The sequence below is a fragment of the Arachis stenosperma genome, chromosome 4 (genome assembly GCF_014773155.1).
Source record: "Arachis stenosperma cultivar V10309 chromosome 4, arast.V10309.gnm1.PFL2, whole genome shotgun sequence".
Taxonomy (NCBI): Eukaryota; Viridiplantae; Streptophyta; class Magnoliopsida; order Fabales; family Fabaceae; genus Arachis; species Arachis stenosperma.
This window is the reverse complement of record NC_080380.1, coordinates 55,775,907-55,788,394: the sequence shown is the minus strand read 5'-3', so window position 1 is coordinate 55,788,394 and position 12,488 is coordinate 55,775,907. Positions and strand designations below refer to the sequence as shown.

The 12,488-nt window shown below is 39.4% G+C and overlaps 1 protein-coding gene across 1 annotated transcript; it reads right to left on the bottom strand.

Annotated features, from left to right (window-relative positions):
- Positions 1 to 11,629: 11,629 nt before the first annotated feature.
- On the bottom strand, positions 11,630 to 12,091 carry LOC130975002 (uncharacterized). Its single transcript, XM_057899836.1, has one exon. The coding sequence runs from the start codon at positions 12,089 to 12,091 to the stop codon at positions 11,630 to 11,632; it is 462 nt and encodes a 153-aa protein (XP_057755819.1).
- Positions 12,092 to 12,488: the final 397 nt, after the last annotated feature.

Sequence of the window (12,488 nt, the reverse complement as noted above, 5' to 3'; positions counted from 1 at the left end):
TGGAGATGATAACAAAGAGAATGGATGGTATGCAACTTGCATCAGTGAACACAACAAATCAACCATCACTTGAATGGGGCCAAGGTGAAGGGACCACGGGTGAACAACCACAAGAACAAGTTCAATACATGCAGAACACTTCAAATTCTCAGGATGAATTTCATGGTGATACATACAATTCATCCTGGAGAAATCATCCCAATCTAAAGTGGGGTGAAAACCATTGGCAAAAGAACAACAACCACAACCACAACCATAACACAAATAACCAAAATCACCATGCCACCAACACTAACCAATATAGAAAAACACAAAACATATATCAACACCCTCACAATAACTCACAAACTCACCAAAATAACTTCCCTGCACCAACATCCAACACACAGAATTACCACATTAATCCACCCAACAACTTCCAACAACAATCACCCCCCATCATACCCCCAATTGACCATCATGAGACTAGAATTGCAAATATTGAAGCAACCTTGCAAGCACTTGCTCAAACCACTCAAGCCTTAGCTAAGGGACACAAGGAACATGAGGTCATCATGAAGAATATTGAGAGACAAGTGGGACAATTGGCCAAACAAGCCGAGAAACCAACCAATGTTCTCCCAAGTGACACAATACCCAACCCAAGAGACACAGAAAAAGCCATAAAATGGGAGGAGTGTAAAGCAATCACCCTGAGAAGTGGGAAGAAAGTGGAGACAGAAGCCATTACTCAGGAAGAGCACATCAAAGAAGGCTTAAAAGAAGAGGTGAAGGAACAAAAGCAGGAGCAAGAAACCTATACACAAAGTGATAAATTAGCTAAGAAGGAGGCAGTGAAAGCATACCAACCAATGCTCCCATACCCTCAGAGGTTTAAAGAAGAGAACAAAGAGAAGCAATATTCCAAATTCTTGGAAATATTCAAGACACTACACATCAACATCCCCTTCATTGAAGCACTTGAACAGATGCCTCTATATGCTAAGTTCATGAAGGAATTGTTAACAAAGAAAAGATCCTTGAAAGAGGGACAAACGGTTGTGATGACCAGGGAGTGTAGTGCCATCATCCAGAAAAAGTTGCCAAAGAAGATGAAAGACCCAGGGAGCTTTCACATCCCCTGCACAATAGGCAACATGATAATTGAGAGAGCATTTTGTGATCTTGGTACAAGCATAAATCTGATGCCTCTATCTTTGATGAGGAAGCTTCAGATTCATGAATTGAAGCCTACAAAGATAGCCCTTCAAATGGCGGATAAATCTATTCAGCAAGCACTCGGGGTTGTAGAGAATGTATTAGTAAAGGTGGACAAATTTTTCCTCCCAGTTGACTTTGTCATCCTAGACATAGAGGAAGACGACAACACTCCCATTATTCTAGGGAGGCCCTTTTTAGCCACTGCCAGGGCATTGATAGATGTCGAAAAAGGAGAATTAATGCTAAGGGTGCATGATGAGCATATAGTGTTCCATGTCTTCAAGAATTTGCAAGACTCCACCCAAGAGGAAGAGTGTATGAAGATTGATTCCATAGATCCAAACTTGAAAGAGGCACCTGATGAGGCACTTCCAAGCTCATGCTGGAAAGAAAATGAAGAGGTGGAGGTGCTGCAACAAGCTCAAAGAATAGAGGAGAAGCTGCAATCAAAGTCAGCATTTAAGATTCATAGCAAGGACAGTCCAAAAATTGAGATCCCAAAATCTGAACTATCTCCTGGAAAAGAAGAGAGTCCCAAGAAGAAAATGCCAAGAGGATGGAGAAACAAGAAAATCCCCACTGAAGACTTCTCACCAGGGGATAAAGTGATGCTAACTTACCAACCAATAGAGACATCTCCACACTTTTCTGGATACTACACAGTGAACAAAATCCTCTCACTTGAACATGTGGAAATCATCAAGAATGATACTGGAAGGAAGCTCACGGTGAGAGGGGAAGGATTAAGGCACTATGATCATCATCCGCCCTAAAGAGGGACAACCGTCAAGCTAATGACGATAAAAAAGCGCTTGTTGGGAGGCAACCCAACCAAAGGTAGTCTTCTTTTTCTTAGTTAATTCAATAAAAGAGTTAAGTATATTTATCTGCATTGCAAGGAGCTAAGTTTGGTGTTACACACCAACATAATTCAAAGGTGAATGTGAGGTGCTAAGTTTGGTGTTCCACCAAAAAGTTTCATTAAAGACACATTTTAACCCTTTGCATGATTAGTCACTAGCTCCAAACAATCAGAAAAATTACTTAACAATTGCTACTTTTAATTTAGATTTTATTTCCTTAATTGTTATCTTTAATTTTGCTTACTTGAAACACATGTGCTACTAATGTTTCATTGTGTAAGACATTCATGATCTATCTTAGCCCCATAGCCATGGTTCTAATTGTTGCTTGAGGACAAGCAATCATTCTAAGTTTGGTGTGGGAAGGGAAAGAAAAGGAGGAGAAGGACAACAATAGAGAAGATAAATTACAAAGTTGTAAAGTTCTTTTTCCTCTCATTTGTTTCCAGCACTTTAAATTGCATGATTGTCTTATTACCTTCTTTATATGCATGTGTGGTATGAATAAGCATAGCTTGAATTTTGATTTGCAATATGTTGCTGTGGCATTATGACTACCAACTTGAGTTTTGTGAATTCAAAAGCAAAAAAAGGCATCATGATCATAAACAAACAAGGAATTAAAGAAGAACTTGGCATGTGCATACAAGTATTGGAAGGCTAGTATGTTTGATTGTTGCTCAATTGCATTAGATTTGATTTAATTGAAGTTTTCATCTAGGACATTTTGTGAAATCTTTTGAAATCATGAAAACCTTGAAAAAAAGAAGGCAAAGAAAAGAAAAAGGGAAAGAATGAGAAAGTTGAAGGCTCTGAGTACCAATGACAATTCCATTGTTAAGTACTTGTGGTGTTTATGTATCAAGTAAAATGCTTGAAAACAAAACACTTAGAAGTCAAGGCTAGGCTCAAGTGCAAAAGCACTCCCTCAAAGCTCAAGGTTCTGAGCATCAATGATTAGAGAGTCAAGAAAAGAAAAGAAAAAAAAAATGAGCCTAATGAAGTCCTCTAATTAAATGCTTGTGGTGCTTATGTATCAAGTGGTAATACTTGAAAACAAAGCATTTAGAATCGTAGTTTTGTTATCAACTCATGGGGCAAAGCACCCAAAAGAGAAGTTAATAAGAAAAAAATCAAAAGCTTGTTTCAAGGAAGAATTATAAGAAAAAGATTTCATAAAGTGAGCTAGATAGAAGCATCAATCAATTACATTTCTTTTGTGATTGTAGCATGCATAAAAAACTAGCTTGCCATGAACATTAACTTGCTATTCTTCTAACCTTGGATTGTCAATCTCTATTGCATGATTCTTTTCTTGCTTGAGGACAAGCAAGGTTTAAGTTTGGTGTTGTGATGCATTCGCATATTTGCCATTTTAGTTAGTTAGTTTAGTTAGTTTTAGCTTAATTTCACTCATTTTCTCTAAATAAACAAGTCCTTTTATGAGTTTTCTTTCCATGCATGAGAATACCAAGGAATATGTTGATTCTAGCCAAGTTCATGCAAATGATTTAAGGAATGCATATATGAATGAGTATGAATGAATCTCATGAAATTTATTGCATGAATTGGCAAGACTTTGAAGCTATTTCCTTTGTTGATGATAGGTGATGAAACAAGGAAGCATGGAAGCAAGAAGGATGCAAGCTAGGCAAGAAGGAGTTGGCGTTGCCAACTTGGAAGAGAGCTGCGTTATTGAAGGCAACGCCACACACAAGACACAAGCAAGGAACTTGGCCCTGGAGGAAGCAAAGTTGGCGTTGCCAACTTGAAGCTGGCGTTGCCAACGCCCACACAAGGAACTTGGCCCTGGAGGAAGAGCTGGCGTTGCCAACTCTAGAACCACGTTGCCAACATCCACCCAAGCAATCTTGGGGAGCTAATTTGGAGCCTCGAGCACGTTGCCAGCCTAGAGATGAGGGGCGTTTTTGAGGACAACGCAGGCTAACAACGCCAAACAATCAAACTTGGCCCTGGAAGAAAAGGAGCTGGCGTTGCCAACTCAAGATGGGCGTTGCCAACGCCACACAACCAAGCAACAAATGGAGCCCTGGAAGAAAAGGAGCTGGCGTTGCCAACTCAAGAATGGCGTTGCCAACGCCACACAAGAATGCTTGGCTAGGCACCAAGTCTTGGTGCCAACCAAGTTCCCAACGCCCACCAGCCGTGCCAACCAAGTTCCAAACGCCCACCAGCCGTGCCAACCAAGTTCCAAACGCCCACAAGCGCACCAAACACGTTGCCAACGCCCAATGGCCTTGCCATGCACGTTGCCAACGCCAGGAAGCAAGCATGGAGCCTTGAGAAGGGCTCGAGCACGTTGCCAACGTGCTAAAGAGAAGGAGTTATTCGTAACAACGGCAGGAAGCTTTGGATGGTGAAGAGCACGTTGCCAACTTGGAATATAGGGGCGTTATCCACAACAACTCTAACAAGGCAGCCTGACCTTACCTCCTTCAATGGAGTATATCTTGAGCTACAAAACTCCAAATGAGGTGATTCCAACGGCATTTGAAATTAGACATCCATAGCTTTCCAACCATATATCATAGTATGGGGTTGTCATTCATTTTGAAGCTTCAAAAGCTGGCGTTACCAACGCTGGAAACAAGGGCGTTTTCACCAAAAACGTGTGCGATTTTGGCAGCCTGACCATGTCCTCTTCAATGGAAGATATCTTGAGCTACAGAGATCCAAATTGAGTGCTTCCAGTTGCATTGGAAAGCTGACATTCAGAGCTTTCCAACCATATATAATAGTCTATAGTGGAGCACAAAATTGAAGCCAAACCAGAGTCATCTTTAGGCCCTAAAAACAAGAACATGAAGTGAAATTCGAGAAGGCTAGAGATTAGCCTTGGAGTGTGGCTCGAGCACGTTGCCAACATGCTGGATAGGGGGCGTGTTTTGCAACAACGCCAGCCCCAAGTCCTTGCCTTGGGAGAGTGATGCACGGGCACGTTGCTAACTTGGGGTTGAGGGTGCGTTATTCACAACAACTTGGCAACAACTTGGCAGCTTGACCTTACCTTCTTTGAGGAACCATAACTTGAGCTAGGAAAGTCCAATTGAGGTGATTCCAGTGGCATTAGAAAATAGACATCAAGAGCTTTCCAATGATGTATAATAGTCCATATTGAAGCTGAAGGTTGACACTCAAATTCTGGGCTACATTTAGCATGAAAGTAAGGCCAAGAAGAGGAAAAGCAAGTTGTTGGCAACAACTTGGGCTAGCAACGCCCAAGTCTCATACTTCATGCCCAGGAAATTGTCCTGCACGTTGCCAACGTGCATTTGGCCTGGAGTTAGTGCCAATAACGCCAAGCCAATGGGCCAGAATCATGATGAATGAACCCTTCCTTTCCAAGCCTAGCAACACCTCCAATTGAGCCAAGAATTCAACAATGAGAAAGCCCACATTGCTAACCCAAATTGAAGATCTCTGAAGAGTTTTAGAGTAGTATAAATAGAAGAGATTGATGTACTTGTAGGGGACCTTTTACACTTTTACTTTTACTCTTTGACACTTAGACATTTTTACACTTTTTAGCACTTGTATTGGAGAACTCTTTGGTACTTCCGGGAGGAGAACCAGAGAGCTATTTTGGGTTCATCTTGGAACTTCTCTTCTTGATTTTCTTAAGCCTTAAGCATTTTCCTTATTCTTCATCATCTTTCTTATACTTAGCTTAATTTTCATTCATGGCAATTGTTGTTGATATTGGAGCTATGACTCACTAAACCCCACATTCATTAGGGGGATGAGCTCTGCTTGTTGAAATGAGTTGGTGAATTCATCTTTTCCTCCTCAATTTTAGTGGTTGATCTAAAGAGGGAACTCTTGCTCTTCATAGATTCAACCACCATCGAGAGAGGGGTTAATCTACATGAATTATGTGGTGAATTTGAGGAATGAGCCACATAATTCAGTTTAGAGTTCATCCTTTCATGATTCCTTCAATCAATATACCTTGGTTAGTATGTGAGATGTAACTCTCCTTGGTTGAGATTATAGGAATTGTGTGGCTGGATTAGAAAGGAGCTTCATCTCTTTTCATGAACAAATAGATCACGAGAGTGGCATTTGGTTATGTTGAGAGAGATTGAATCACCAAGAGATTGGGATTCAATCACCCACTTGCCATGGATCTATACCCATGATTGAGAAGGATTTGACTAACATCAATTCATGAAAACTTGCATCTCTGATCCCTAATGATCTTCTCTACCATCAATTCTTATTTCTAGTGCCTCTAGTTGTTTAATTTCCCACAACCCAATTCCCTTTTACATTCGGTCATTTTATTCTTCTTGTCATCTACATTTTGTTCCTTTAATTCATGCTATTTACTCTTATGTTCTTTAAATTTCTGCAACCTTTAATTCCTTGCAATTTATCTTTGATGTCATTTAAGTTTCTTGCAATTTAAGTTTCCGTTATTTACTTTCATTTAATTTTTCTTTTCTAGTTCTTTACATTTTGTGTCATTTACATTCTTGCAATTATGTTCAAAAATCAAAATGCTCATGAAATCAAAACTATGTTTGCTTGACTAAATTTACCATTAACTAAAGTTGCTTAATCTACCAATCTCCGTGGGATCGACCTCACTCTTTGTGAGCCTTATTACTTGATACGACCCGGTATACTTGCCGGTTATACGTGAAATCTCATTTTTACGTATCAAGCATCAACACTTGGGATGATTTGGTGAGCAAGTTTCTTGCCAAATTTTACCCCCTCAAAGGATCATAAGATTGAAGACTGAGGTGCAGACATTCACTCAAATGGATGCTGAAAATCTATATGAGGCATAGGAAAGATATAAGGCTCTGCTGGGGAAATGTCCACCAGAGATGGTCACTGAGTGGGACAAGCTGCAGAACTTCTATGAAGGACTTACTCTGAAGGCTCAAGAGGCACTTGATCACTTAGCTGGAGGATTATTGCAATTGATGAAAACTGCAGAGGAAGCTCAAAACCTCATTGATATGGTGGCCAACAACCAATATTTCTTTGCTCACCAAAGGCAACGCCAACCATCACAGAGGAAGGGAGTGCTAGAATTGGAAGGAGTGGATACAATTTTGGCTCAACACAAAGTGATGCAACAGCAGATTCAGCAATAATTTGAGCAAATGGCCAAGAGAATTGATAGCCTACAGGTTACATCAGTGAGTTCCACAAGCCAACCATCAACTCCTTGGGGGCAGAATGAAGAGAACCAAGAATAACAGCAATAAGAGCAAGTGCACTATATGCATAACCAAAATTCTGGATCAAATGAGGTGTATGGTGACACCTACCATCCATCTTGGAAGAACCACCCAAACCTTTGGTGGAGAGAAAATCATAATCAAAACCAACAACCATGGCAAAGGAACTCAGCGCAAAACACTCCAAGAAACAACCAAAAGCACAACCAGCAGCCAACTAACCAAATTCCTTACAGAAAATCCCAAAACAATTACCCTAACTCCAACCATTATCCATCCAATACTCAACCAACTAACCAAAACACTTACCATCATCCATCAACACCCCAAAACCAACCAATCTCACAAGACTCTCAGCGGATTACTAATCTGGAGATGCTCATAGAGAAGATGGTAAAAAACCAAGAAATGAGAACAAAGAACCAAAAAGCTTCCATGAAGAGCCTAGAAAGGCAGATTGGACAAATCTCCAAGCAGATTTCTATTGTGAGACCTTCAAGCTCACTACCAAGTGACACCATTCCTAATCCAAAAGAAGAGTGCAAAGCTGTGCAACTAAGGAGTGGAAAGTGATAGCTACGATTTTAGGAAATTGCACAATCGGCAAAAATTCCTTCCGGCAAGTGCACCGGTTATCGTCAAGTAAAAACTCACAATAGAGTGAGGTCGAATCCCACAAGGATTGGTTGAGTGAGCAATTCGGATTAGAAGTGTGTTCTAGTTGAGCGGAATCAAGATTTAGATGAGAATTGCGGAATGTAAAATTGCATGAATTAAAGAGCGAGAAGCTAAATTGCTGAAATTAAAAAGGGATCGGGGTGATTGCATGAATTAAATTGCAGAATGTAAAGAGAAAGTGGTAGATCAGAAATGGGGAATTCATTGGGTTTCAGGAGATATTGAGATCTCCGAATAAAAACATTTTTATCCCTTCCTCAACCAATGCATTCATTGAATTTTGCTTGGCAATCTTATATGATTGGATCCCAATCCCTTGGCTCACCAATTCTCTCTAAAAACAAACAAATTCCCAATCCCTTGGTTTAAATGTTCATAAGAAGAGATGACGCTCGATCACTGATTATACCACACAGTTTCATAAACCACAATTTGGTAGGATTACATGTCACAATATCCATCCAAACCCCAATCCAATTCACTGTGAGAAAGCTTCTCTAGCATGAATCCTCCATTCCTTTCCCAAGGTTCCGAAGGATTCCAATTATGGATAGTTTCTTTCCCAAGACAACTAACCAATGGAATTAGATCAAGAAGCTTTCTAACAAAAATTCAAGAGAAAAGATTGAAGAAGAAGATAAAAACTATTATTAATTCATTGAATTACAATAGAGCTCCCTAACCCAATGAAAGGGGTTTAGTGAGTCATAGCTCTGAATTCAATTACAAAAAGTATGAAAACTAGAAAAATGATCCAAAAGTTCTAGAGTGCTAACCAACTTAAATTCTATCCTATTTATACACTTTCTAAATTGAGCTTCTGTTGTGTTTCTTGGGCTTTGAGGCCTTTCCCTGATTTCCTTTTGCTTTGGGTTTATGATCCATAATCCTGATGAGGCTGCTGATCCAATTCTGTAACATTCATTGAGCCAACTTAGTGATAATCAAGTAATGACACATGACACAACAAATTGAAATTCCAGACTCATCAATTCTTCAGGCTCAATCCCATAAACCATGATATTCAATTGGGTTTCATACCAGAGTATGTTTAAGTTAATGTTTGTGCTCAAATGCTAACTTAAACTGCAATATCTTTGGCCCAGAAACATTTTCAATTAATGGCGTTTAAGTTGCAGTTTAAGCTTAAACTGCAACTTAAACGTTGGACACTCCTGGAGGTGGTATAATTCAAGCACGTTTAAGCTTCAGTTTAAGGTTAAACTGAAGCTTAAACGTGGAAATGGAAGAAAGCAACCCTGGAGGGTAAAGTAGTCGAACACGTTTAAGCTTCAGTTTAAGGTTAAACTGAAGCTTAAACGTGGAAATGGAAGAAGGCAACCCTGGAGTGTGGAATTGTCGAACACGTTTAAGCTTCAGTTTAAGGTTAAACTGAAGCTTAAACGTGGAAATGAAGAAAGCAACCCTGGAGGAGAATGGTCGAACACGTTTAAGCTCCAGTTTAAGCTTAAATTGGAGCTTAAACGTGGAAATGGCTCCCTGGAGGTGAATTTTGGTCGAACACGTTTAAGCTCCAGTTTAAGGTTAAACTGGAGCTTAAACGTGGAAATGGCTCCCTGGTGCATTTCTCATTTCTGGCGTTTAACTTCCAGTTTAAGGTTAAACTGGAGGTTAAACGCCACTTTCAGCTTTTCCTCAGCTTTCATGATTTTAGCGTTTAAGCTCCAGTTTAAGCTTAAACTGGAGCTTAAACTGGAGCTTAAACTCCACATGTGATATTCAAGCTTCCTTTATTGATTTTGTTGCTTCCTTGCCTAACCTCTTCTTCCCTAAAATCATCCAAACAACTGCATCAAAGTCTTGCAAAATTTCATGAGAAATCTTCCATTCATAGCATTCAAGTAATATAACTAAAAACTCATGGAATTTGCATCAAAATCATACTGTTTGGATGGTTCATTGCTTTATTATTCATTTAACCATTCTTGGTTACTTTAAGCTCAAGAAAATGCATAAAACAACTAAAACTAACAGAAAAATGCTAGTGAAACTAGCCTAAGATGCCTTGGCATCACAACACCAAACTTAATACTTGCTTGTCCCTAAGCAAGTCCTGAGTTATTTGAGAAGAAAGTATGAAACAGAAAGCAATTACATTGGCTATATTAGTAAGCACTTGAAGTTCATCAGAAGGGTTTTATGCAGAAAGTTGCAGCATCACTTTTTCATTCTTATCATGTAAGATTATCACTTTTTCATTGCATCCATCAAACACTGCTATGGCCTCTTGTTATTCTTATGTCCTTGGCACTTTTCCCTTCTTTGTTTTTCTTTTTCTTAGAGCTCCTTTGCTCCTTGTTTGCTCAGTGTCATGTGTTGCACAAGCCTTTGGCATTTTCTTTTTCTTATCAGTGCACTACACATATCCACTACAGGCATTTTAGTTCACATTTCTTCTTGAGACATTGGTGCCCAGCACCTCTTTGTGTGACTAAATGTTTTGTATTTAGGTTGCTCTTGATATTGGACTTTTGGTTAATAATCCCGGGTTAGTTAACCCAAGTTACCAAGTGTTGAAACACTCCTCAGAACCTATTCATCCAAGCATATCCTTAATACATAAACACCACAGGCATTTGTCTCAGAAGTTCAAACCATTGGTGCCTAGCTTATTTTCTCAATTTTTTTGCTTTTTGGTTGCCCTTTTTCAGTGGCTTTTTCTTCTTCTTTTTCTTTCTTTTTCATGGCCAAAGACATTTATTCATCAAGATCCATAGACAGTATTCAAACTTCTACACAAAAATGATAATTCTACACTCAATTTCCAGTGATCTGACTAAACAATCAAGCATGCATACCACCACTTAATTCTACTTGATTTGTCACTAATTGAGCCAAGTTACTTTTGTTCAAACTTTTCTTTTATTTTTGGAAACAGAACAAGCATGGCAAGCATTTGTTTAAGAAGGTGAAGTTATATCCAAACATCTAGGCATTCACTTTATTCAAAGCAGTAAACCAACACTCATACTAAAAACTTCGCATTCCAGAAAGATTCAACAATTACAGTTTAAACCAGAACAAGCATGCTTTTGTTTGCCTTTTAAAGAATGGTCAAGGAACAACACCACCTTGTGAAATTTCTTGTTTTCTCTTTGTTGCCAGGAAACAATTTGATTTCTCTTTCTTCTCCTAGTTGTTGCTTCATGTTCTTTCTAAGATCCTTGTTTTCTTTCCTGCAAAGAGTGATGAAGTTGCTTGCTTCTCAAGCACTTGAGTGGTTAGCTCAACTATGTATGGGCAAGTGTCTGAGTCTTAAGTTGGTGTGTGAACACCAAACTTAGTCTCCTACTTACTCCTCTGCTCTTTGAATCCTTGAATTCTCCTTGGAATGAAGTTGCTGCTAAGGATTTTAAGCATTTCTGTGATTGCTTAGAATGGTTGTTCCTTTCATATAATTCAAAGGTTGTTGTGTTCAGTTGATCTGTATGGTGGAACACCAAACTTAGAGTCACACATTCCCCTTTGAATTATTGATCCACGAATTTATTGTTTGGTGTGAAACACCAAACTTAATTCTTTGCAATGCACAGAAACTACTTCACCTTTTTATTGAAATAAATAAAAGAAACAGCAAAGGAGTATTACCTCAGGTTGGGTTGCCTCCCAACAAGCGCTTCTTTAACGTCATTAGCTTGACGGTCAGCTTCCTCAGTTGAGGTGATATTTAACCTTGTCCTTCTCCTCCACATCTCCCAAGTAATGTTTGAGTCTTTGACCAATGACAGTGAAGGTTCGTTGTGACTTTTCTTCCATGATTTCTACTTGTCCATATTGGGAGACCTTGGTGACAAGGAATGGTCCAGACCACCTTGATTTTAGCTTCCCTGGAAATAGCTTCAGCCTAGAATTGTAGAGCAATACTTTTTGTCCCTCTTCAAATTTCCTTGGGGCTATGTTGCTGTCATGCTTCTTCTTTGCTCTTTCTTTGTAAATTTTGGCATTCTCATAAGCTTCAGCTCTGAATTCTTCCAACTCTTGAATTTGCAACATCCTTCTTTCTCTAGCAGTTTTACTGTCCAAGTTCAAGAGTTTCAAGGCCCAGAATGCCTTGTGCTCCAACTCCAGTGGCAAATGGCATGCTTTTCCATATACTAGTTGGTAAGGAGACATTCCAATTGGTGTTTTGAAAGCTGTCCTATATGCCCAAAGAGCATCATCTAGCTTAATCGACCAGTCCTTCCTTGAAGTTCCCACAGTCTTTTCCAGGATTCTTTTGAGTTCCCTATTAGATATTTCGGCTTGCCCACTTGTCTGTGGATGGTATGGTGTGGCTACCTTGTGTTTGACTCCATATTTTAGAAGCAATGCCTCTAATGGTTTGTTGCAGAAATGGCTTCCTCCATCACTGATGATTGCTTTTGGAACCCCAAAACGGCAAAAAATGTGTTTTCTGAGGAAGTTCATGACTATCTTATTATCATTGGTTGGAGTTGCTATTGCTTCAACCCATTTGGAGACATAGTCTACTGCCACAAGAATGTAATTATTTGAGTATGAGGTGGGAAAG

Bases quoted from the DNA above. Each gene is read 5' to 3' on its own strand.
- LOC130975002 (XM_057899836.1), bottom strand. From the start codon at position 12,091: ATGTCTCCTTACCAACTAGTATATGGAAAAGCATGCCATTTGCCACTG.